At 42.8% G+C, this 25,317-nt stretch overlaps 1 protein-coding gene across 1 annotated transcript in view; it reads left to right on the top strand.

Annotated features, from left to right (window-relative positions):
- The window catches only part of ptprnb (protein tyrosine phosphatase receptor type Nb), a 61,145-nt gene extending 36,266 nt beyond the window's left edge, over nucleotides 1-24,879 (top strand). Inside the window, exons 7-23 of the mRNA XM_085347571.1 lie at nucleotides 49-192; nucleotides 417-451; nucleotides 779-966; nucleotides 2,416-2,502; nucleotides 3,360-3,439; nucleotides 4,753-4,817; nucleotides 4,952-5,161; nucleotides 7,225-7,521; nucleotides 8,302-8,449; nucleotides 10,099-10,172; nucleotides 10,438-10,515; nucleotides 10,622-10,741; nucleotides 10,827-10,993; nucleotides 21,061-21,114; nucleotides 22,091-22,155; nucleotides 23,815-23,888; nucleotides 24,597-24,879. Of these exons, the coding sequence (XP_085203697.1) occupies nucleotides 49-192; nucleotides 417-451; nucleotides 779-966; nucleotides 2,416-2,502; nucleotides 3,360-3,439; nucleotides 4,753-4,817; nucleotides 4,952-5,161; nucleotides 7,225-7,521; nucleotides 8,302-8,449; nucleotides 10,099-10,172; nucleotides 10,438-10,515; nucleotides 10,622-10,741; nucleotides 10,827-10,993; nucleotides 21,061-21,114; nucleotides 22,091-22,155; nucleotides 23,815-23,888; nucleotides 24,597-24,668 (1,958 nt within the window). The 3' untranslated portion in view covers nucleotides 24,669-24,879. The remainder of the gene's footprint in view (nucleotides 1-48; nucleotides 193-416; nucleotides 452-778; nucleotides 967-2,415; nucleotides 2,503-3,359; nucleotides 3,440-4,752; nucleotides 4,818-4,951; nucleotides 5,162-7,224; nucleotides 7,522-8,301; nucleotides 8,450-10,098; nucleotides 10,173-10,437; nucleotides 10,516-10,621; nucleotides 10,742-10,826; nucleotides 10,994-21,060; nucleotides 21,115-22,090; nucleotides 22,156-23,814; nucleotides 23,889-24,596) is intronic.
- The last annotated feature ends 438 nt before the right edge of the window (nucleotides 24,880-25,317 follow it).

Genomic DNA, 25,317 nt, shown 5'->3' with positions numbered 1-25,317 from the left:
TGTAGATGTGTCCTTCAGTGGTTAAAGTGCTCTGTGCTGTATTCGTAGAGCGTTCACTGCAGAGACTGGCTCTGCTGCTCGATCACTACGGTCTCGACATGAAGGACTTGTCCCCCGAACAGAAAGAAGATCTGCCCGCCGCTCTGAAGCAGTTGCAGCTGGAGAGCTCCTACGCCCAAAAGGAATCCAAAGGTCGATCTTTTCACTTCACTAACATCACAAACTTCACTGCCTTCTTTAAAGCTGCAGACAGGCAACAACATCAACAGATATGCTGATCTTTGAAGGACACATTCGAAATTTGTACCTCCAATAAAGTAAAGATCCAATCAGATAAACAAACCTGTCCACCATTTGCATTTAAAGGGTTGAAAAAAAAGTCTCTTCAGCATGTTTTCTTTTTGTTTATTCTTCAGATAAATACGGGAACAATGCTGCTACAGGAAAGAAGGTAAATACGTTGCTTCCCACCATAAACGATGTGATGGTTTATCTGTTTATTAAAAAAAACAAAAACATATCAGAATACAGCAAAAACACAGTCGTGTACATTTTGCCTGTCAGTGCTTCACAGTCTCTGGTTGTCACATCAGAGCTAATCTCTTCTTGTTCAGGGGCTCAAAACGTTGCCTGCATTTAGAGAAAAATTAATCTAAGGCAATAATTTCAAGCTAAATTAATTTGTTTATAAATCTCATAAATCAACAAGTAAATAAGCAAAAATACTCCTTCATTATCTATTTCCAATCAAATGTGTTCATTTATCTTCTTCTATCAGGTCTCAGAGGGCTCAATGGCCTATAAAATGTCTGCCCAGGAGGCTCCACCCTCCAACGCCAAGCCTCCGACACCAGAGGGAGTCCAGAAAGAGGCAACACCCACCACAACAGTCAATCAGGACAAACTGGGGAAGAAGGATCCAGTAGGTCAGGTGGACGAATTTGGCTACATCGTCACCAATCAGAGGTATGCTTCCTGAGTGTCTGGCCAATCAGGACGCCTGAAGGTGTGAGTGGACAGACATCTCGTTATGTGTTGCTTTCATGTTTGTGGTGAAAGGAGTCCACATGCTGCTCACTAATGTGGACGCAGCAGGACAACTAATGCTGAAGGACAAACACTGAAAAATGGAAGAAAAGGATAGAGACACGGGTGTTGAAATAAAAGGAAGGAACTAAAGGAAAGAAGACTGGAAAGAAATAATGAAAGATAACTGAACAAATAAAGAAAGAAAGAAACAGTAGAACAGAAAAGAAATGAAAAGAAGAAGTGGAAAGGAATGAAAGAAGGAGCGAAATGAAGAAACTGGAGTGATGAAATTTAGAAAAGGAAGAAAATAAACAAGAATGAAGGAAAAAAGGAAAGAAAGGAAAATGACCGAAGAAAGCAAAGAAGGAAATGAATAAAAGATATCTGTCCATCCATCTGCCTTTCATCCATTCACCACCAGTCTTGCAATCCATCAGTCTGTCTTTCCACCCATCTGTCTGCTTATCCATTTCAGGCTTGCAGTGGTGCTTCAGCCAGTCCTAGTCGTTAGGGCCAGAGGCAGGATACATCCTGGACAGATAACAGGGCTGTCCATCCATTAGTCTAAAATTTCTTGTAATGTGACCAAAGAAGGTTATTATTTGCTCCTGTGAAATGTAGCAGACAGTTCACAAAAACCATAATCTAATATATAGCAAAGTTGTGTTGAAGGCTATTATCTGTGACCTTGTCCTTAAGTGATTAAACTGCTCTGTGCTGTGAGAAAGAAGCAAAGAAGAAACTGATGACTAAAAGAAGAAAAGGCAGGAAGGAAACACTTGAACATACAAGGAGGGAAATAAAGGAAATGAAAAAATCAAGGAAGGAAATAAGTAAACACAGAGCAGTGTGAAAATGGAAGGATGTAAAAGAACTGACAGAAGGAAAATGGAAGAAAAGAAAGAAACAGAGGTATTAAAAAATGGAAAAAGGAAAACGAGGAAAGGGGGGAATGTATGTCAAGAGAAATTAAACCAAAAGGATTAACAGAGAAAACTGTGTTGAATAAACAACAAGGAAAAAAACTATAGGGAAGAAGACTAGAAAGAAGTAAGGAAGGCTTAATAAAATAAGTGAAGAAATAAAAAGGAAGGAGGTAAGAAAATTAAAAAGAATGAAGAAAGGAAAGAAACTGAGATATTGAAATTAAAAGAAGGAAAGACACCTAAAGACAGGAAGGAAGGAGGGAGCAAACGAAGAGGAAGAAAGTAAAAGCGCCGACCCTGAGCTCAGATCAGGAAATCAGAAGCAGAAGCTGATAAAGTGACTGTCAGATGGACTCAGATTCAGAGGTCAAAGGTCTTCTTTAAATCTTTGAACGCTGCTGTGTGTATGTGTGAGAGAGTGTCTGTTCATGTGTGTGTTAAAATGTGTGTGTTTTGTCAGCCCCCTCAGTCTGAACGACGGGGTGCGACTGCTGGAGCTGCTGTCGGAGAGGATCGGCCTCTCCACCAACTCCTTCATCAGAATCAGGTAGGAGCGAGGACGTCACTGCTCCTCAACCCGCACAAAAAATAAGAACGAAAAATCTAAAAGAAAAGGAGACGTCCTTTCTGGCTTCAGCCTCTGGATCCTCGCTCTTTGGTTCATGAGGTTCCCCAGACCTGGTGAAGCTGGACGGCAAGCTGCACTGACTTTCTGCTCGTGGAAGTGATTCTTTGACCTGCTTCTCCTCCTGCTCCTCCTTCTTCCTGACCCTGCAGAAAGTTCCGGCCTGCAGAAATCTCCTTCTTATCCAAGCGGATTTCTTTATTAACATCGGCATAAACTCCATGTCTTCACAAGATTTAATAAAATAGTAGCAGTTACAGTTTATTCAGGACATTTCAATGAACAACAGAAAAAAAACCCATTCAATTGAAGAAGTAATAAATGCAATAAAAAAATTAATATGCACAAAAATACGCCGCTGTACCTCAGATACAGGAGAACTGTAAGTAATTTTAATGAAATTGAAAGTAAAATACTGAGTTCATCCCAAAGAAACATCTCAAAGAGTCGTTATTATATTAAAATCGTTTCCATGTATCTGGATAAAGTAAATATTAGAGCAGGTTGCTGCTCTAGAATGAGTAAACATTCATTTTTACTTAAATTAAATTAAACATGAAAATATTGAGGACGCTGTTGCAGATTTTCGCTTCTTAGAAGAAAATGAGACTCGTTTAGAGAAGAACTGACCTGAGGAGATTTCTGCAAAGTGTCTGTAAAAAGTAAAAGTGCTCTTTGTTCTCCTGTTGCACAAACTATTAGATTAGGTAACTTATGTTCAGCTGGTGTTTTAATTCAGTGTAAAACTCACCTGCTGGGCATTCTCTGCCTCTCTGCAGTGTGGTCGGACCTGCAATCACCTTCAGGATCAGACCCAACGCCAAGAACCTGACAGCCGCAGATGTGGCCGACAAAGCTGGTACGCCACCTGTTCACTTTTTAGCGCCGCCCGCTGCAACGCTTCAGTTATTTCAGTGCTGTGTGTTCAATCAAAGCAGTCACAGAGGAGAAGACCAGGAAAGAAGGAAGGGGGGAACAAAATGGAAGGACAGAAGGAATAAGGGATGAAATTAAGGGACTAAGTAAGGTAGGATGAAAGGAAGGAAGAAACTGAGGAAGGGAGGGAGGTAGGAAAGATGGATGGCAGGAAAGAAGAAAGAAGGAAGGGAAGGAAGAAAAGATAAGAAAGAAGAAATGTTGGAAGCAAGGAGGAAGGGAAAAAGAACAAAAGGAAGAAGACAACGGAAGGACAGAAGGAATAAGGGATGAAACTGAGGAACTAAGTAAGGTAGGATAAAAGGAAGGAAGGAAGAAAGAAACTAAGGAAGGAGGGAGGTAGGAAAGATGGATGGTAGGAAGGAAGAAAGAAGGATAGAAAAGGTGAAGGAACAAAAAAAAAGTGAGTAAGGAAAGACAAACGAAGGAAAAAATAAAAGCAGAAGTGAAGGAAAAGAAAAGAAACTGAAGGAAGGAAGTGATGAGGAATATGAAAAGGAAGGATGAAGGAATGAAGAAAGGATGAATTGAGGAACTAAGTAATGATGGATGATAAGGAAGGGAACTGAGGAAGAAAACAGAGAAGAATGGAAGTGAGGAAGGAAGGAGGAAGGAAGAAATAAAGGAAGAAAATTTAAGAATGAAGGACAAAGGAAAGGAAGGAAGGAAAGAAAAAAGAAGAAAGGTAAAAGAAAAGAAGATCAGACAGGAAAGGGAACAAAAGAACAAAGGAAGGAATCAAAGACAAAGGAAAGAATTAAGACAGGCTTGAAGAAAAATAAAGAATTGAAGGAAGAAATGTAAGAAAAATAAGGTAGAAAGAAAAATGATTAAAAGAGAAAGGAAGGATGGTAAAGAAGAATAAACTAATTGAAAAAGAAAAAATAGCAAAGGAAGAAAAAATAGGAAGGTAGGAACTGTATAGTGTGTTCAGGACAGTGAAACAAAGAAGGACTGACAGAGGAAAGAATGCAAGAAAACATATGAAAAGGTTTTAAATGTAAAGAAACTAAGAAGAGAACAAAACTGGACGAAAGGAAGCTTAAAAAGTAGGAAAGATGCAAAGGCGGTTTTGTGTCACAAACATCACAGGTGTAAAGTACTTTTTCCTGCTATTATCCAAAACATATTATCATCTGGTTTCTCCATCATTTACACTAACAGAGGTTTATAAAGCCAGCTGATGAGGGAGCATCTTTAAACTTTGGTTTATTGTTGATTGGCTGGTTGAATCAGTTGCAGAGAAGAACTTCCTGGAGTCTGAGACGGGCTTGAAGGTGCTGCAGAGCGGTGTTGGAGAGGTGAGTGCATTTACACATTTATCTACGTTCATCTTAAAATCAGTTCTGTAGGTATTCACTGTTGCTGATACGAGTGGTCAGAGGCTAACAAAAAGGAAGCTGAATTTAGGCTTTTTTCTGCCCACTTGTTACAGAAGAATAATGGGAAGTCTTTGCCCTTGGCGACCAGAGTCCAGCCCCGCTCCCGCTGGGTGTTTGCAATGCTGGTGGCCATGGCCTGCATCGGCGGCATCCTGGTGGCGGCCATGACCATCACCTGCCTGCGCCACCATGCACACCGACTGGCGGCAAAGAAGCTGGGTCTGGGACCAGAAGGAGGCAGCTTCAGCCACCAGGAGTACCAGGTGAGGGCGTACCTCAGGATACAGCAGGTGTACAGAAATGAAATTTCAATGAATGTTACTGCATTGGCACCATGTGGTTGAAATTTTAATTAACTGATAGTTGAAAGTAATAGTGCTAGCAGATGGACGTTGAAATATTTGGATAAATGGCCAAGATGGAAAGAATAATAGGCAATAACAAAAGGTTATAACCAGTATAGGCAATAAAAATTCTAACAGTCCGCTAAAGTCAATAAAATGGAAATATGATGTACAGGGAGTGCAGAATTATTAGGCAAGTTGTATTTTTGAGGAATAATTTTATTATTGAACAACAACCATGTTCTCAATGAACCCAAAAAACTCATTAATATCAAAGCTGAATGTTTTTGGAAGTAGTTTTTAGTTTGTTTTTAGTTTTAGCTATTTTAGGGGGATATCTGTGTGTGCAGGTGACTATTACTGTGCAGAATTATTAGGCAACTTAACAAAAAACAAATATATACCCATTTCAATTATTTATTTTTACCAGTGAAACCAATATAACATCTCCACATTCACAAATATACATTTCTGACATTCAAAAACAAAACAAAAACAAATCAGTGACCAATATAGCCACCTTTCTTTGCAAGGACACTCAAAAGCCTGCCATCCATGGGTTCTGTCAGTGTTTTGATCTGTTCACCATCAACATTGCGTGCAGCAGCAACCACAGCCTCCCAGACACTGTTCAGAGAGGTGTACTGTTTTCCCTCCTTGTAAATCTCACATTTGATGATGGACCACAGGTTCTCAATGGGGTTCAGATCAGGTGAACAAGGAGGCCATGTCATTAGTTTTTCTTCTTTTATACCCTTTCTTGCCAGCCACGCTGTGGAGTACTTGGACGCGTGTGATGGAGCATTGTCCTGCATGAAAATCATGTTTTTCTTGAAGGATGCAGACTTCTTCCTGTACCCCTGCTTGAAGAAGGTGTCTTCCAGAAACTGGCAGTAGGACTGGGAGTTGAGCTTGACTCCATCCTCAACCCGAAAAGGCCCCACAAGCTAATCTTTGATGATACCAGCCCAAACCAGTACTCCACCTCCACCTTGCTGGCGTCTGAGTCGGACTGGAGCGCTCTGCCCTTTACCAATCCAGCCACGGGCCCATCCATCTGGCCCATCAAGACTCACTCTCATTTCATCAGTCCATAAAACCTTAGAAAAACCAGTCTTGAGATATTTCTTGGCCCAGTCTTGACGTTTCAGCTTGTGTGTCTTGTTCAGTGGTGGTCGTCTTTCAGCCTTTCTTACCTTGGCCATGTCTCTGAGTATTGCACACCTTGTGCTTTTGGGCACTCCAGTGATGTTGCAGCTCTGAAATATGGCCAAACTGGTGGCAAGTGGCATCTTAGCAGCTGCACGCTTGACTTTTCTCAGTTCATGGACAGTTATTTTGCGCCTTGGTTTTTCCACAGGCTTCTTGCGACCCTGTTGACTATTTTGAATGAAACGCTTGATTGTTCGATGATCACGCTTCAGAAGCTTTGCAATTTTGAGACTGCTGCATCCCTCTGCAAGATATCTCACTATTTTTGACTTTTCTGAGCCTGTCAAGTCCTTCTTTTGACCCATTTTGCCAAAGGAAAGGACATTGCCTAATAATTATGCACACCTGATATAGGGTGTTGATGTCATTAGACCACACCCCTTCTCATTACAGAGATGCACATCACCTAATATGCTTAATTGGTAGTAGGCTTTCGAGCCTATACAGCTTGGAGTAAGACAACATGCATGAAGAGGATGATGTGGACAAAATACTCATTTGCCTAATAATTCTGCACTCCCTGTATATGTGAGAAGCGAATGTCCAGGTTCTGCTTTTTATTCCCAATGTATGAACTGACTTTAATGTAACTTGCTTTAATGTAAAATGAGGCTTTCCCCAACTCTCTCAGCTGCCTCCAATCACCTTTTTTAGTGACAAAATAGTCCATTCAGATGCTTTATACAAATACAAATCTATATAAACACTTAAGAGGCACAACACAGTGAGAGGAGTGCAGTGTAACAGTGCATGCATAACTGGCTCACCAGGACCTGTGTCGCCAGCATATGGCCTCCAAAGGTGCCTTTGGACGCCTTGAAGCTGCCGCCCTAGGTGCTGTGGGAGGAGCAAGTGGAGGAGCAAGTGGAGGAAGTGGAGGAGGAGGTGGAGGAAGTGTTGCGGGAGGTGCAGTGGGAGGCGGAGGTACAGACTCGAGGGTGAGCAGCGTTTCATCCCAGTTCAGCGACGGCGCCCAGCCAAGCCCCAGCTCCCATAGCAGCACGCCCTCCTGGTGTGAGGAGCCAGCTCAGGCCAACATGGACATCTCTACTGGTCACATGATACTGGTTAGTACTCGATGACACGTAAGTGCTGTGAGGAAGTGAGGAAGCCAAATTTAATAGGTAAAACCTTAGAAAGGGATCAGTCAAAAGGTTCACAAGAAGATTTATGAAAAATTGAAAAATTAGATAAAGTCAAATTTACTTAAAGAGTATCTTTGCCTCACTGCTCATTTTGATGTTAAAAACATTTATAAACAGTCGCCAAATACTCATAACGACAGGACTTGTGTGTAAATATTTTGCTGGCTCTTCATTTTTTTGACGCCATTTGTCTCAGTTGTAGGATCACCAGGTAGCTACAGGATGAAGGATACTCTACGTTATTCTCTATTTTACTCTAAAATGGAAATTGATTTACAAAATTAACATTGTTATATTAAAGAAAACTTAAAATAACAGTTGAGCCCATAAACACATTAGACAAGTGTTGACTGAGGTCATTAATAACGTGAGAAGTAGGCTGATTTTCAAATAGATTTCTATACAGTCAGACTTCTTCAAGCGCCCCCTGCTGGCCATTAGAAAGAATGCAGGTTTAAGGCTTTTATATACAGTGTACATACTGGCATTGGTAAGATTTTTCCCAGAGTTAAACTGCACATGAGTTTGGGCACATCTAAAGTGTTAGATGCTTACTCTAAAACTGGGATAAATTTAGTTTTAATTTGCTTTATTATTTTTAAAATCCTAAACTTTGGGTCAGTTTGTTAAAAGGTCTAGACAACACATACATGGTTCTTCATATAATGGAAAGATAGGACTGAATGTCCTATACTCCTAAAGGCTTACATGGAGGACCACTTAAGGAACAAGGACAGGCTGCTGAAGGAGTGGGAGGCTCTGTGTTCCTACCAGGCCGAACCCAGCGCTGTCTCCGTGGCTCAGAGCGACACCAACGTGAAGAAGAATCGCTGTCCTGACTCGGTGCCCTGTGAGTTCCTCAGCAACTTCACTCCCATCAGCATTAAGTATCCTGTAAAAGTTGCTCTGTTAAAACACGGGGCAAAAAAGCTGTCTGAAACACCCTGAGAGTTTGAGGCTGCTTAATATTGAATTATATCAAGATTTTAAGTGTATCTGTGTTCTCCAAAAAGTTGATTCTGTTCATCTGGACGTAGTGTTTTGTGGGAGAAACGTTTCGTCACTCATCAAAGTGACTTCTTCAGTCTCAGCTGACTGCAGGTTTCCCCAATCTTATAAACAGTACATTTGCATAATGACTGAAACCAGCCCACTGAAGGAACAATGGGCTGGGAGGACAGTTCCTTAATCTTAATTATGCAAATTCTCATGACCATTGATCAACAACCACTGACCAAAACCCACTAATCAAAGACCATTGATCAATGGCCATGAGTACCATTTACAGAGAGTTGCGGAATGGCCGCAATCACAGCATTGTAAGATGGCGAAAGATGTACCCTTAGGCCCCCTCCTGGATTCAGAGATGGTCTTTCCCTTTTCACATAAATGACCTCCTTGACTCCGCGCTCAAACCAGCGTTCCTCCCTGTCCAAGATGTGTACTTCCTCAACCTTGAAAGAGTGTCCACTGGCCTGTAGGTGTGAATAGACTGCAGAGTCCTGGCCTGACGAGGTAGCTCCTCTGTGTTGTGCCATCCGTTTCGCCAGAGGTTGTTTGGTTTCCCCGATGTATAAATCCTGGCAATCCTCCTGGCACTTAACAGCGTACACTATGTTACTCTGTGTTAGGGGACCCGATCCTTGGGGTGGAACAGTTTTTGGCGCAGCGTGTTTTGGGGTTTAAAAGCCACAGAGACCCGGTGTTTTGGTCAGTGATTGTTGGTCAATGTTCCTTCAGTGGGCTGGTTTCAGTCATTATGCAAATGTACTGTTTATAAGATTGGGGACACCTGCAGTCACTTTGATGAGTGACGAAACGTTTCTCCCACAAAATGCTACGTCCAGATGAACAGAATCAACTTTTTGGAGATTTACTTTCCTGGATGATTGAGAATGCATCAAGATGCATCTGTGTTGATTTCTGGTTTCTCATTCTAGGCTTGAATTAGTAATGGTTTTACTTTTTTTTTTTTTTTTTAGCTTAGATTGTTTACTTATTTACTTAAACTAAAACTTCAAGGGAACAGGATAGCAAAGAGAAAGTCAGGAAAATCTATAAAAATTAGACAGGCATACTTGGAGACTAGGTATACAGAGCTGTAGCAAACACAAAGTAAAAAGAAGAAGAGTTTCAAGGATGTGGAGCAGATTAGGGTAATTAAGAAAGAAAGAGAAATGTGCTAACGAATGCATAGAACACATTGAAAAGATGAAAGAAGTATTTTGAGGAGCTTATGAATGGAGAATATGAGGGAGCAGGGTAACTTTTTACAGGGAATTTTTAGTATAATTGCCCATCGAAAGGAAAATGCAGTTCAAAAAATTGACTACTCAAAGTGAAACAGTTAGAACATGCACAAAACTTCAATAAAATGTTGACAAATCTGAATTTTACCAGTTTATTCTGGCTATTGCAACCTGTCTGACCTCTGAAGTCACACACAAATTTAAGATAAATACGTTTTGAATACTTATTTCTGTGACTGTTGTCCTTTAGATGACCACGCAAGGGTGAAGCTGAAGGCAGAGATCAACCCTTCGCGGTCAGACTACATCAATGCCAGCACTATAGTAAGTCTGACCCTCCACTTTCACCTAAGCAAATCAAAATGTTGTCCTGTTAGAGAAAAATTAAGGCCTTCTGGCCAGCTTTGGTCTTGCAGACTATTATGGAATTGTCCAAATATCATTTGTAGATCAAAGACTCTCCCAATGGTCTGGTCCTGGTCAATGAAGCAAAAACAACAAAATAAGTCTCCCAGGAAAATGCAGTCCATCCAGTAGATGTGTCTGTCCACACTCTTGACCCCCCGTTCATTTCTGTCCTCTTCTACAGATCGAGCACGATCCCCGTATGCCGGCCTACATTGCCACCCAGGGCCCTCTGTCTCACACCATCTCTGACTTCTGGCAGGTCAGTTTAGCTGCTGATCAGAACAGTGTGCAGACATATGTGAATAATTTGTATCAGATCGGTTTTAAATGTGTATGTTAATCAGCACCTGTGTACTTTGTGTTAGATGGTGTGGGAGAATGGATGCACTGTGATCGTGATGATGACAGCTCTGGTGGAGGATGGAGAGAAACAGTGTGACCGCTACTGGCCTGATGAAGGCTCGTCCCTCTACCATATCTATGAGGTGATGAGTGCGTGAGAGGGTGTGAGTCTGTGTGCGTGTGCAGCAGCAGCAGGGGTGATTTTATTCTTATTGTGTGTTCGTCCAGGTGAACCTGGTGTCGGAGCACATCTGGTGTAACGACTTCCTGGTTCGAAGTTTCTACCTAAAGAACGTGCAGACGCAAGAGACCCGGACGCTCACTCAGTTTCACTTCCTCAGCTGGCCAGCTCAGGGCATCCCTACCTCCACACGCCCCCTGTTGGACTTCCGCAGGTACTGCAGTTAAATGCCAAACTGAGAGAGTTAAATCCCATTCAAACAAGGTTTGAATGGGAGGTGGATTGACTTTCTTATTTATGGTCTTGTGAAGAAAAAAGCTTTGAAAGGACACTGTGAGTGTAAGCACCTCTATAAAATCAGAAATTTTGGCAGTTTATCTGTAGCATTTAGTTGTGTGTTAACACAATGCAACAGTGTTCCCAGGTGTGGACGTCCCAGTAAATTCACCCCAAGGTCAATGCTGTGCAATGCTCAGAGAAACTGCAAAAAACCCAAGAACTACACCTTAGGCTCTACAGGCCTCAATTAGCATGTTAAAGTTCATGACACTACAATTAGAAAATGACTAAACAAGTATAGCTTGTTTGGAAAGATTGCCTAGAGAAAGCCTCTTTTATTTGAAAAGAACATGGCAGCGCAGTTTAGGTTTGCAAAGGGGAATCTGAACAAAGCACAACACTTCTGAAACAATGTCCCTTGGACAGACGAGACCAAAGTAGAGATGCTTGGCAATAACCAAAACCAGCACATCTGCACAAATACCACACAGTGGAGGAGGGGAGATGATTTGGACTTGTTTTGCAGCCACAGGAGCTGAGCAGCTTACAGTCATTGAGTCGACAATGAATTTCTGTCTATACCAAAGTATTCTAGAGTCAGCTCTGACAGATAAAGCTTGGCCCAAACTGGGTCATGCAGCAGGACAATGATACCAACTCAGCAGCAAATCTATAACAGAATGGCTGAAAAAGAATTAAGGTGATGCTATGGTCCAGATCTCAACCTGACTGCAATGCTCTGATGGGACCGTAAGAGAGCTGTGCAGGAACCTCAATAAACCAAAGCAATGTTGTAAAGACGAGTGGGCCAGAATTCCTCCACAACAATGAGAATCCTGATAAAGTCATACAGAAAATAATTACTTGAAGGTATTGCTGCTGAAGGTGGTTCTACTAACTACTGAATCATGGGGTGTACTTAGATTTTAACAGGACTGCAGAGTCCTGTGAAAGCTTTCTTTTCATTCAACTGTAAATTAAAAGTGCTTTACATAACATAATTACATACTTTAAATTGCTTTTTATTGCCAGTGTCTGAAGAGATTAAAATAAACTTTAAAATTTGAGTTTCCTTGAGTCTCACATTGCCTCTAACAGCTTGTCGATTGATTTCTATGTGAAGTACTCCAACAGTCCAAAGGATGTGTTCCTGACCAACACTAGCTGATAATAGCTTAACGAATGTGAACTAACTATAGGCTACCTTCACTACATAGACTCAAAAACAAAGTCCACATAAGGGCCAAAAGCAGTGCTGCTGTAGAACCACTGAGAACATTAGCACGTACTTGATTAACTTATAACAAGGGCTCCACTAGCTATCATGTGTGGTTTGTCACCTAGGTGCCATGTTTTGTAAGAAGCAATTTGTCCATGACGATACATGAAGTCAATTTCTAAATTATGGTTATTATTTGATTTCAAAACACCAAGAACTCAAGGCTTCATAACAGTAATCCACTAACCGCTAGCTGATGTCATGTTGGTCAAAGTGCTAGTTGGCTAGCTTGCCAATTGACTTCACCAGCTTATCCATGATGATGACTTCTATATAATGTAAAACAGCAAGAGCTCACACAAGCAGCAAATCAAGCATGCATATCAAGTAATACTTGATGTGCATGCTTTGGAGGAGTCTAGAAAATAAGAAAAGATGACAAAATCTTCCTTCAAAAGAAGCACCCAGCTATCCTCCCTCTGACCCAGAAGGAACAAAGTCATGCAAACTAACAATAAGGTAACTTAAAGACGTTACCTGATAAATAAACACTATAGATTCCCCCATCTCAGTCTTTCAGCCATCCGCCTCACTCCCTCCTCTCCTCCCACCCTGTGCGATGGAGGTCAGCGGGCCCCTGGTTTAATTTTGAACACATCTGTCTGTGTCATTCTTGTGGTTTGCAGCTAGTAGTCTGGGTCCAGTTGCATAGTCACAAAAATGATCATTGACTGATGTGGCTGCAGCAGGAGGTCCATCGCAGAAAACCCACTTCTTATCTCTGTCTCTCTCTATCCATCTTCAACATTTATCTATTTCTTTCTTAACCTACAAAAGCTTGTATTTAAAAAATATCTGTCTATAAAACATTTTTAAACACATGAAAAAGGACAACATTTTTGTTTGTACAGTGATAGGTAAATTATGGCTATGCACAGATTCCTAATTTGTGGTTAGGTCAGAGTTCTAAATTATCATCCAGTGCTAAGTAACTTAATTAGCAAGAAGCAAAATAATGAAATACAAAAAAAAAAACCCTCCCAAAATTGATGCACAAACCTCCTGGAAATCCTTTGCCAAACAGCAAACTCGATTATTTGTGAGATATTAGAATTAAAATAAGTATGGCCCATGAACCAGCTCATTCAAAACACCTGTGCTGCTAACTCCAGTATTCAGATAATAATGTGGTCCTGTATTCTCCAAATCCTGTTATGATATTTATTACTGCTCTCAAGCAAAATTTATAATTTTTACCTTATAAAGTGCAGAGCTTAATAATACAATTGTTACGGGCCCCAGGAATGGTGCCACAATAACAAAGAAGAAATCCCTGCAAACACAGGTAAAGTTCAGGATCAATGAAGACAGTGCACTCGGTTTGCCTCTCAGATTGCATCTGACTCGTGGGCGGAAGTCCATCCCCCTAAAGCAACCGGGTTGCACCTGTCTTGGAATAATAGTTCCGCCTGGGGTGTTGCTCCATTTCTTTGTACCTTCTATACAGTTTATGTGACAAAATAATGCACTGGTTAGGTTGGTCATGTTGTCAAAGTCATTTTGGATATTAATAGCCACAGAAAATAACTGATAAACAAATTAAATAAATTAAATTAAATGATTAACACAAAAGTGGCCATGCATTTTGGGTGTGCCACACACTCCCCTACAAACCAAAAGTGGCTCCCGACACTTGCAATTAACAGTGTAAACTTCCATTAACTCTGAATCAAACTTTAACTCTTCACTCAATATACTCACAAATTACAAATACATATGGGTGTGCAATGATTTTCTACATTTTCTGAATACCCAACACTATATGTACCCAAGGTCCTATGCCCGTCTTAAACTCAGCAGCAGATCGGGTAAGTGACAGCGGAGTGTACACCAGGCATAATATGGATGGGTTGGACTGAATGCCAGTACGATTGTGGACACTGGTGCATATAGAACACTGGCTGTACACCCACAGAACTAACAGCAAGACGTGGCTGATACGTTGGCTGGCCAAGAGAAGAATAGGTCAGTATCTGGCCAGGTCTCCTCTGCCTTGTAGATCTCCTTAGTACGGGCTGAGGTTCAGGTTGAGACCCTTGAGTGTTTTCACTGGAGTCATTGGTCTGGGGCGCCAGCTGCTCTTCGCCAAACTCTGGTTCCTCCACAGGGGGCGAAATGTCATTCTCTCTCTCCTGCTCCATCTCTCCTACACTCACTCGGTCAAACTCTGATCCCATAGGAACATCGCCACCCTGCATGTCACCAGGTGTCTCAGGACTAACCAATGACCCGCTCACTGGGACCTGATTAGGAATGTCCCGATTGGTCCTTAATGATTCTCTGGGTACCCGCAGCCAGTAACAAGGTGCCTCCTCATCTGTTTCAGATCCACTTACATCACCAGCCTCTATTTGGTCGACCGTTTCACGTGGCTGATTTGACTTTCCTTTTGCCCTTGGCGGTCTATCAGGCATGCGATCATCTGTAATGTCTGCTGGTAGATCATTAACTTGAAGCAACAAATTTCTGTGGAGGGTGCGAGTATGGTGACCTCTGTTTTCAGGGCTGACCTTATAACCTGGGTTGTCACCAACCTGCTCTCTGACAATGTAGATAGTTTTCTCCCAATAGGGTTTCAGTTTGCATGGACCTCCCCTTTCTGCAACGTTGCGAACAAGAACCCTGTCACCTGGTTGTAGGGTTACACCCCTGTTCCGTTTGTCATAATAGTGCCTTTGGCACTCGAATGTTGGCTGTTCGTGCTGGCTATCTTGTACGCTTCGATCATTTTCTCCTTCCATCGTTTTGCATATCCACTTGGAGTGTGCAGCTACCAACCCAAAGAGGAGATCGACGGAGAGACGTGGATGGCGACCATAAAGGAGGTAATATGGAGAAAACCCAGTGGACTCATGTTTGGTGCAGTTGTATGCGTGCACAACGTGAGACAGGTGATCTTTCCAGTTCTCTCTCTCTTTCTCGCCCAACGTCCTGAGCATTTGTAGCAGAGTCCGATTGAACCTCTCTGCAGGGTTGCCCTGTGGGTGGTATGGGGAAGTCCTAGAATGGTTTACACCGGCCAGTTGCCTGAGAGTCCTAAACAACTCATTCTCAAACTCCCGGCCCTGATCATGGTGAAGCTTAGCTGGATAGCCAAACCGTAGGATGAAGTCACCGAAGATTCGCTCCGCAGCTGTCTTTCCAGCCTTGTTTTTAGTGGGGTATGCTTGTGTGAATCTGGTGAAGTGGTCGACTACAACCAGTATGTATTCGTACCCACCCCGGCTGGTCTCAAGGTGCAGAAAGTCAATGCATACGAGCTCTAGGGGCGAGCTCGATGTAAGGCTCCCCATAGGTGCCCTGTCAGGTAAGGCTGGCTTTTTTTGCTTAATGCAACGACATCGTCTGGTGATATATTCCTCAACCTCTCTCTTCATAAAGGGCCAATAAAAGCGATCTCTTACTAGGCTAAGGACTCTTTCCACACCAACATGTCCCATGTTGTCATGGAGGTGTGAGAGGACAGTTTGTTTGTAGATGGCAGGCAGGACTAACTGCTTTCGGCTGGGAGTCTTCCTATAGAGTAAACCATTTTCCACCGGCAGCCTACTCCATTCTCGTGACAATTTCCTTGTGGACTTGTCCAATGTTCTACGAACCTCATCAGTTAGATCTCTGTTATTCTCCTTTAACTCTAACATTTTGCTGATAACAGGATCTTTCCGCTGCTCATCTGAGAGCTCTTTGCAGCTGATGACTGGAAATGTTCCAGTGTCTGCATGTGTCTGGTGTTGTGATGTTATGTTGAGGGCTGCCACCCATGCTACATCCCCTTTTTCTGCAGTCCTAGTTCCCTCCCAGGTGGCACACACTGCCTCTTCTGGTAGTCTTTCTGAGCACTGATCCATAAAAACACTGATATCAAGTGGACAGCGTGAAAGCGTGTCTGCATCAATGTTCTGTTTGCCTGGCCGATACCTGATTTCAAAATGGAAATCGGCAAGCTGCCCCACCCAGCGATGACCCACAGCATTGAGCTTGGCTGTGCTCATAATGTAGGTCAGGGGGTTGTTGTCCGTGAAGACCGTGAAATGGGGCGCATAGTACAGGTAGTCGACAAATTTTTCACATACTGCCCATTTCAAGGCCAGAAACTCCAGTTTCCCACTATGGAGGTGGTAATTCTGTTCTGCTGGGGTCAGTGTGCGTGACCCATAACCTATCACCCTCATCTTATCATCTTGTTTCTGGTACAGGACCGCCCCCAGGCCCTGTTGGGACGCGTCTGTGTGCAGTATGAAAGGGTGATCAAAGTCTGGGTAGGCTAGCACTGGTGGGCTTGTTAGAATGTCTATGAGACGCTCAAGAATCTGTTGGTGTTGGCTGCCCCACTCTACTGGAGTCCGTGAAGATAACTGCGGCCCCTTCCCCTTTTCTCTTACAAGGTTAGTTAGAGGTGGGCTGGGGTTTGTCTTGAGCAATTCATAAAGCGGTCTGGCTATGCGGGAGAAGTCCTGCACATAAGCCCGGTAGTAGCTCAGAAAACCCAGTAGCTGCCTGACATCACCGACTGTTTGAGGGGCTTTTTGCTTTAGCGCCTGTACTGCCTCTAGGTCCTTTGGGTCTATCCTCACTCCATCTGCCGACACCAGGCGGCCTACATACCTGACCTCTTTGCGGAGTAGCTCACATTTCTCAGGGCGGAGCTTAACTCCATGGCGTTGCAGAGCTTGAAGTACACGCCGCAAGACCTCAACATGTTCCTCAAAGGACCTGGAGAAACATAGCACATCATCCAGATAAGGGATGCAACACTCATCCCTGAGTGTGTCCAACATTTCCTCCATGCTTCTTTGGAAGGCTGCTGGTGCATTAGAAAGGCCAAACGGGATCCTGACCCACTCATATAAGCCCCATGGGGTGGTGAATGCAGTCAGGTGCCTGGACCCCTCCGCGATAAAGCCTTGGTGGTAAGCCTTGCCCTGATCTAGGATGGAAAACCACCTGTAGCCTCCGAGTGAGTCAATCAGGTCCTGTATGCGGGGGAGGGGGTGCCGATCTGGCACAGTCTTTTTGTTGAGAAGCCGGTAATCAATGCACAGGCGCAATGATCCGTCTTTCTTTCTCACACAAACAATAGGGGCAGCATATGGCGAGTGTGATTTTACAATCCACCCCTTCACAAGCAGCTCCTGTATATATTCTTTAACCTCCCTGTACAATGGCTTTGGGACTGACGCATAAGCCTTTTGGACTGGGGTGTCATCTTTGAGTCTAACTGACATTTGGAGAGAGGGTATACATCCAATGTCACTGCCGTCCCGTGCAAAAGCAGCTGATTCCTCATTCAACATTTTCTCGACTATTCTCTGCTGTTCTGAACTAAGGTGACTGAGGTCAACCGGTGGTCGCCACAGGTCAGCAGGGGGAGTACCAGGAGAGGCCACATTAACTTCAGCCTTCAATACACAAGCTTGTGTTGGACCCCCATCTCCAACGTCCTGTTCGCCTGGCTCCAGAACTTTGGCAACATGTTGGATGGAGCCAAGTTGGGACCTCTTTGGCAGAGTGATTACTTGGTTTGTGTGGTTGGAAATTGGCACTCTAACAAATGGTTGTTTGGTGTTACTGATTTCCAACAATCCTTCCCCCACACTCAGCTGCTCTAGCGTGGCGCTATCCTCTAGTGGCTCATACAGGACAACAGGGTTGGAAATGTCAAAGGTAGATGGTACTTTACATCGCACATTTACCGTTTTACCAGGTGGAACATAAACATTTTCCTTCCCTACCCTAATGGTGGTTATACTGTGGTTTGACTCTTTCTGCAGATTGATAAAGTTGACCATGGCTCTTGCCTGTTCTTCCTCCACTCCTAGGGCTTTGCGGAGAAGGCTGAGGATCATAGTGTGTGCATCTGCATCACACTTATGACTATTAATCATCCCTTGGAGGACATTGGCTCCCAGTAGTGGCTGGGGGAGGGGGAGCTGGCTGATTAGGAAGGGTACTTCCATTGTAAGGTTGGGATCGGTGTTCCCCGGGAGATTAACTGTTAGCTCCACCCACCCATCATATGGGATTGGCTGTCCATTTGCTGCACACAGGTCAAGGCTTTCCCCAGGATCAAGAAGTTCTTGTAAGGGCCTCACTGCATATTGGGGAATGAACGTCTCCTTCCAGGATCTATCAATGATGCTCACTTGTGAGCCAGTATCAAATAGTACTGTCACAGCATAGCCGTTGACAAAACAATTTAGTAGGCTCCTTTTACCAATCAATGGCACTGTTCGGGCTGTACTGTCAGTAACTGCTTGGCTTTTCAGTGGGGAGGGCTGGCTTTCTTTGCAGCGTTTTTTTCCCTTTCCCTTCAGACGTCTCAGTTTGCTAGTGGGCATTACTGAGTGGGACTGGGGATTTGGGATGGTCTCTGTCTGTCCCTCAACAGAGACCGGCTCCCGTTTCCCGGCTGGTTGGTTCGTTTTAAACAGCCAATTGCCCTATGCCCGGCATCCCCACACACAAAGCAGTGATTACAGTTTTCTGAGCCTTGCTGCATACATTTGGTGCAGCTGGGTATTTTACCTCTCCTTGCAGCTGAAGGTTGACTTGGTGGAGGAGTGAGTGCCTGGTTAACAAGAGGTTGGGTGCCATGGAATTGGTCCTGGCCTGGCGTTTGGAAAGGTGCAGTCTTTGATTGGGTTGTATGAATAGCTGCCGCTTGTTGGCCCATTAAAGTCGCAACCATGTTAGTCAAAGCCTCTACTTGTGCACTAAGCTGTTGGATCGCATCATTATCCCCACTGTTTGCACTCACATCTCCTCCTTCCACCTGGACACTATGTGTATGTGTTGTTTTTTGACGGGGGGCATGACCTAACCTACGCTGGTGTTCATTTTCATCGCTAATCATCTTCATAACCTGTCTGAGAATCTCCTCATCAGTGACGTTGCTGTTTGAAAGGAGTGGCCTTAGTTGCTGTCTGATGTCAGTATGTTTTGTGCCCAGGCCTTGGTAGATACTGTGAAGAAAGACTTCCTGAATAGTTTTGGGTTCATAACGAATGTCTGTACTGACCTGTTTTGATTGGAACAGGATCTTCTGTTTGAGTCCAATCATGCGGTACAAGAACTGTTGTGGGGTTTCTTGTTCACTCTGTCTTGCACACATAAGCTCTTGGAACAATTCAGTGCTGGCCTTTTCACCCAGGTGTGATCTGAGAAAGCCCTTGAGTTCATTCACAGTGATTTCATCTTTGTTGATGAGCATATCCTTGAAGACACCTGGCTTTACAATTCTCAGTACACCCCGGATAACCTCAGTCTCTGTGAAACCCTCTCTAATGCCTTCATCTATCTGTTTACACATGCTGCTATAAGTTATGTCAGCATTGTGGTCCCCAATCTGGCCACCATGTACCTTAAATTCCCTCCGTTGGAGGTAAGAGAGGTCCTTTAAGGAAACCATTCTCTCAGTGGTTACATGTGATGAGGGGTGAGGTATTGCTGCATGTGTTACTGGGTCACCTATACTGTGTGCCCCACTAGGATGTGTGTTACTTGCATTTCTAAAATGCTGTGGCTCTCCACCCTGCTCATCATTTATGATTCTAGGCTGGGTTGGACTCAGATTGGTGGTGCGAGCCTGTGCACCAAAGTCAGTCTGCTGTGATGTTGTAGGCTCTCTGGGGATGAGAAGTAAGGGGGTGGTATGCTGTTGAGTGTTAGTAACTGGTGGTAACTGGCCTAAGGTAGCATGTGTCACTGTAGTGCGCTCGACTGTCTTAGCACTAACAACTGGTGACTCCAGTGGCTGCGCCACCCCATTAGCAGTGTTCAATAGGCCACGATTTTCAACCATACTGCATACAAGATCATTTAGCACCAGCAACTGACTCATTCCCTCATCCTCAGAATTTAACAAAGCATCTGACTGCATATAGTTGATAATGCAATCCACACAACCTTCTTCATCAGTGGACTCTAATTCACTACTCTGGCTGTCTGTGACCAGGTCCCTTGCGAGCTGATAGGCTTCTGCACCTGAAAGCTTATACAAGTTCTTTTTGATGCTCCAAACCAGCTCCTTGCGCGCTGCTGCCATGATGAGCTTCGACTAATGAGACACAGAGGTGCAGTTCCGTTGGTGGAGTGAAGACCCTCGTACAGATCTTGACTTCTCTTTGTGGACACCCACCAGCTGTCGTCTCGGCTACAGCGATGCCATCTCACGTTGACTTTCTGGTTCTAGTATCTCTGGACCCTCTTCCTTAGAAGACTCAACAGGAAGTGGATCCCGGACGAGCCCCCACAATTTGTTACGGGCCCCAGGAATGGTGCCACAATAACAAAGAAGAAATCCCTGCAAACACAGGTAAAGTTCAGGAGCAATGAAGACAGTGCACTCGGTTTGCCTCTCAGATTGCATCTGACTCGTGGGCGGAAGTCCATCCCCCTAAAGCAACCGGGTTGCACCTGTCTTGGAATAATAGTTCCGCCTGGGGTGTTGCTCCATTTCTTTGTACCTTCTATACAGTTTATGTGACAAAATAATGCACTGGTTAGGTTGGTCATGTTGTCAAAGTCATTTTGGATATTAATAGCCACAGAAAATAACTGATAAACAAATTAAATAAATTAAATTAAATGATTAACACAAAAGTGGCCATGCATTTTGGGTGTGCCACACAATCATAACCACCTGCACCCCATGTACCAAAGGCCATTTGCTACATCCTATTAACCTTTCCTTCCCCACTTCCCTATATGATCTCTCTCCTCAGGAAGGTGAATAAGTGCTACAGAGGACGATCCTGCCCCATCATCGTGCACTGCAGGTACTACACAAATGCCAAGATATGTAAATATTTGCTAAAATCTGCCCCTGAATACCACAAACGGTGTGACATATGTATACACTTGACCAACTTTCATGGAACTTCTGTAGTATAAACAATTAGTTTTAGTACTTTTTAAAGAGTTTATTATCATCTGTAGTTAGTCTTTAATTAAGTAGACAGTAAGCTAGAATGGTGCTAGTTTGATGTTTTGTTTGATGTTATCTGAGTAAATTGAAGAAATTCTCATATTTATTTTGTGGTGTCTAAGGCTACGTTCACACTGCAGGTCTTGATGCTCAATTCCGATTTTTTGATCAAATCCGATTTTTTTGTCTGCTCGTTCACACTACAAATAAAATGCGACCGCAAACGCGCTCTAGTGTGAACGCTCAAAGCGGCCCGCATGCGCAAAAGAAGACGTCACACACAACGCGCTCTGTTTAGACCCAGAGCAAACAATATTGTTTGACTGATGGCCCTTAATATAAAGACTTCCGACTTCACGTTTCCCAAAATAATGATCCTTATTGCTGTTTTAGAGAGGAGCGGTGCTTCAAAGGATAGTTGCAGATTTCTGTAAGAGTCTGCAGATTATACAGTACAAATAAAATGTTAACATTTCTCCAACATTGTCTTCCCAGGAGTTTCACCGGATGGCCAGGAAGCGTTCGCGATGTCTTCTCCGGAGCTGATAATTGGCGTCTGTCTTGTGTCAGTGACGTAAAAGACGGATTTAATGCTACTTGACCGTTCAAACAGCAGTCGCTTTCTGAAACATCGGATATGTATCGGATTCAGTATCACATACGAAAGTGACCCAGATCGGATTTGAAAGTATCGGATTTGTGCCGTTCACACTGTCATACCATGATCGGATATGAGTCGCATAGGGTCAAAAAAATCGGATTTGATGCGCTTTCGCCTGCAGTGTGAACATAGCCTAATATTTACCTTTGTTCTTCTTTGCTTACAGTGATGGTACAGGACGGACCGGGACTTACATACTGATTGATATGGTTCTGAATCGCATGGCTAAAGGTAAACACTTATATTTATGACTGCACGTGGGTTTTTGTTCCATGAGAATGTAGTGTGTAACACGTCCAGGCAGTTATTTTAAAGCCCTGATCTATACAAATGGAGAGAGAGCTGTTTATGTCAATGACCACTACAACATAAAAACTGCATTTGCAGAATTACCAATCAAATGTGATAAAACTGCTGCAAAGGTTTGGTGATCTAGTCTAAAAAAATTTCCTATGGCTCTCTGCATAGTCATTGTCTGTAAGCAGTAAATCTTTTTCGTTGATGTTACAAAATTTTCCCATAGATTTTCTAAAGCTACAGTCATGAAGTGCTAGACACTGGTTGCTGGAATAAAACACTCCTTGCATTTGCTTTGCAGGGATCACTAGTAGACTGTAGCAGTCCCCTGTAGTTTGTTAAAGTCTTTCTTACAAAAGAATAAGTGAGACACAAACTGGAAACATGTTTGTTTGCCTTTAAAGTAGTCGTGCCTTATCACTGGAGTTAAAACGTGTGAAAAGGCAAAACTTTCACTTTGCCCCCCAGCAGTCTGCTTATAATTAAATCAGTCTCAAAGAGGGTTGTGTTGCAGAGTGATTTCACCTGGCAACTGCCTCCAACAACCACTCTCCAGCTAGAAAGGGAATATACATTTTCCCCTACCAACCAGTGTTTTTCAGGGAGTCATAAATTGATCTCTAGGCCTGTGCAACTGGGGCCTAACTGAGGTAAGTGACCCAAAGAAAGATGATTCCTTTGTTATCTCCTTGAGCAGAGTATACACTGACCATCCTTTTTGAAAGAAAAGGAAATTAAGCCGTTCCACGAGTGTAGACAAACGAATGCAAACCAAATTAGCGCAAAACTTAAACTCCCCTTGATCATTTTTAATACAGTTCATAATCTCTAATTGGAGAACTCTGTCTTTTACTGGGTTGTCCACATTTATAGTCTAAGAACTCTTGGGCTCCCCTATCTGGAACACTTATATATAAGCCATCTATGTCCACTGTGAATGACCATCTTTGAACAGAGAGCGGGGCTTTACGACACCAACTGTCTGCTATCTAAAATTCAGTTATGAGATCCCTTCCCAGACGCCTTAACGCCCACTCACATCCTGGGCCATTTGACCTCAATAAATCACGATAGGGTTGGGCTAGGTTTTACTATGGGTTCACCCGAAACCTTGGCTGATTGGAACCCACACCCATTTTCACACCTTGGCTCATGTGATTAGGTAGAGGATCAGTAGGGGGGCTTAAAATCCGGGACTGTCCACCAATTGCGCTTAGAACTAAAGAAGTTTCTCGGATGAGAGGCTTTATTAAGTTTTCTTTAAGTTCAAGAAAACTTAAAGAAGTCCAGACACTTTTCTTTCCAAGCTCCTTAGACTACGATGACCTGGAAGACTGAGAGCCTTCACAGATGAACACTTGTGGTATTATTATCTAGAATTCTTGGGGATCTAGAACTGCTGGGTTGTAGTATCTAAGATTTTCTTTTTGTATTCCATCTTCAGGACATTGTAGTTTAAAGCCATCAGATCACTGTCAACAGCATCTGTAGTAATATAATTCTAGAGTATGTAAAGTCTGTCTGCCCTTTTCCTCAGTCCTTACAAAAAACAATCTTGTAATAAAAGTTTAACCAGTCTATCTCTTTTTGCAGGCGTGAAAGAGATAGACATCGCTGCTACACTGGAGCATGTCCGAGATCAGAGGCCTGGGATGGTCCGCACCAAGGTGAGTTTCTCTTCTCTCTTTTCATTTACTTGCGGTTCATTTTTTTGTTTTTCTGAAGAATAATAAGAAATAAAGAAAAAATCTGTCTTAAACTAGTTTAAAAAAAGAAGCTTTATCTGAATTTGGTGACTACATTATTTTAACTGGTTTTAGACTGGTTTATGGCATAGCTTTGACTTTGTTTAGTTTTTAGCTGGTTTTAGACTGCTTCATGACTTTAAACTAGATTTAGGTTTCTAGTTTTAATTGGTTTCAGTTTTATTCTGGTTTCCAACATTAATTGAAACTAGTGTTGGAAGGAGTTTTAATATTTTAACTTGGTTTTTATAGAGCAAAATCATAGCTCTATAAAAGGTAATATCAGGCAAGGTAATATCAGTTAGTCACATCAAATCATTTTGATGATTCTAATTGAACAATTAGGTCCAAATATGTCTTTGTTCTTTCTCTGATTGGTGGACTAGTTTTAACCACACACTTCATTCAAATGTGGGCAGTTATTGTTGCAAAAACTTTTGATGGGATGTTTTGCTACTAGTCTTTGTGTTCAGTGATAGGTCTTTCAGTCTTACATTAAATGCATATAAGAGTACAATACTTTTGCAGACAGACTTGAGCATTTCTTAGCTTCCAGTATTTTCTACTTTACGCTAAGTTCCTTTAACTTCGGGGAGTACCAATGGAAAATTGGCCTTTTCTCTTTTCCAGGACCAGTTTGAGTTTGCACTGACTGCAGTTGCTGAGGAGGTGAATGCCATTCTCAAAGCTCTGCCCCAGTGAAACCAGTATCGAGCAGGGCTCTGATGAACGGACCCCAACGACTTGACCCACGCGCTTGACTTGTAACCTACCTTTCTCTTTCTGTCTACTGACAAACGACAGCATTAATAGGAGTCACAGAGACTGAAGATTTTAGCAAGGAGTTAATCTGTTTCGATAGTTGACACGGGTGTGTCCAGGGACCTTCAGGAGAAAGAAGTAATGAAAATTAAACCTGGATCATGTGGCTATTGAAAGTGGTTTTCAGTTTTAAATCTGATTGTTACCTGTTGAAATCCAATCTGAAAGTGTTGTAGCTGTTGAAATGAATTGACTTTTGCCTCAAGGAATAAGCTAAATTTAAAATGCATATTTACGTCTACATGTATTTGAAAGCATCTGAATGCTCTAAAAGTGTTGTAATGCAGTGTGAAGACTGACATTTAATTTCCTCTCCTCACACGACTAACATCCTTTGTGCCATTTGGATTGTTTTGTGTCTCTGAATATTGTTTGTTGCCTCACGCAAGATAAAAGAAAATCTTAAAAAAAGAAACTATTCTAAGAGAAAAAAATAAAAGCTATTTTGTATCTGTAAGACCTTAAATAAATCTTTTCGTGTGTAAGTGCTGCAAATACTTCATGCGAGTTCTGACTTTGTCTGAGGCTT

Source organism: Diplotaxodon limnothrissa, linkage group LG23, assembly GCF_057381915.1.
Source record: "Diplotaxodon limnothrissa isolate DT_005_m linkage group LG23, D_limnothrissa_male_GT1.1, whole genome shotgun sequence".
In the NCBI taxonomy this organism is placed as follows: domain Eukaryota; kingdom Metazoa; phylum Chordata; class Actinopteri; order Cichliformes; family Cichlidae; genus Diplotaxodon; species Diplotaxodon limnothrissa.
This window is presented reverse-complemented; position numbering and strand designations above follow the sequence as displayed.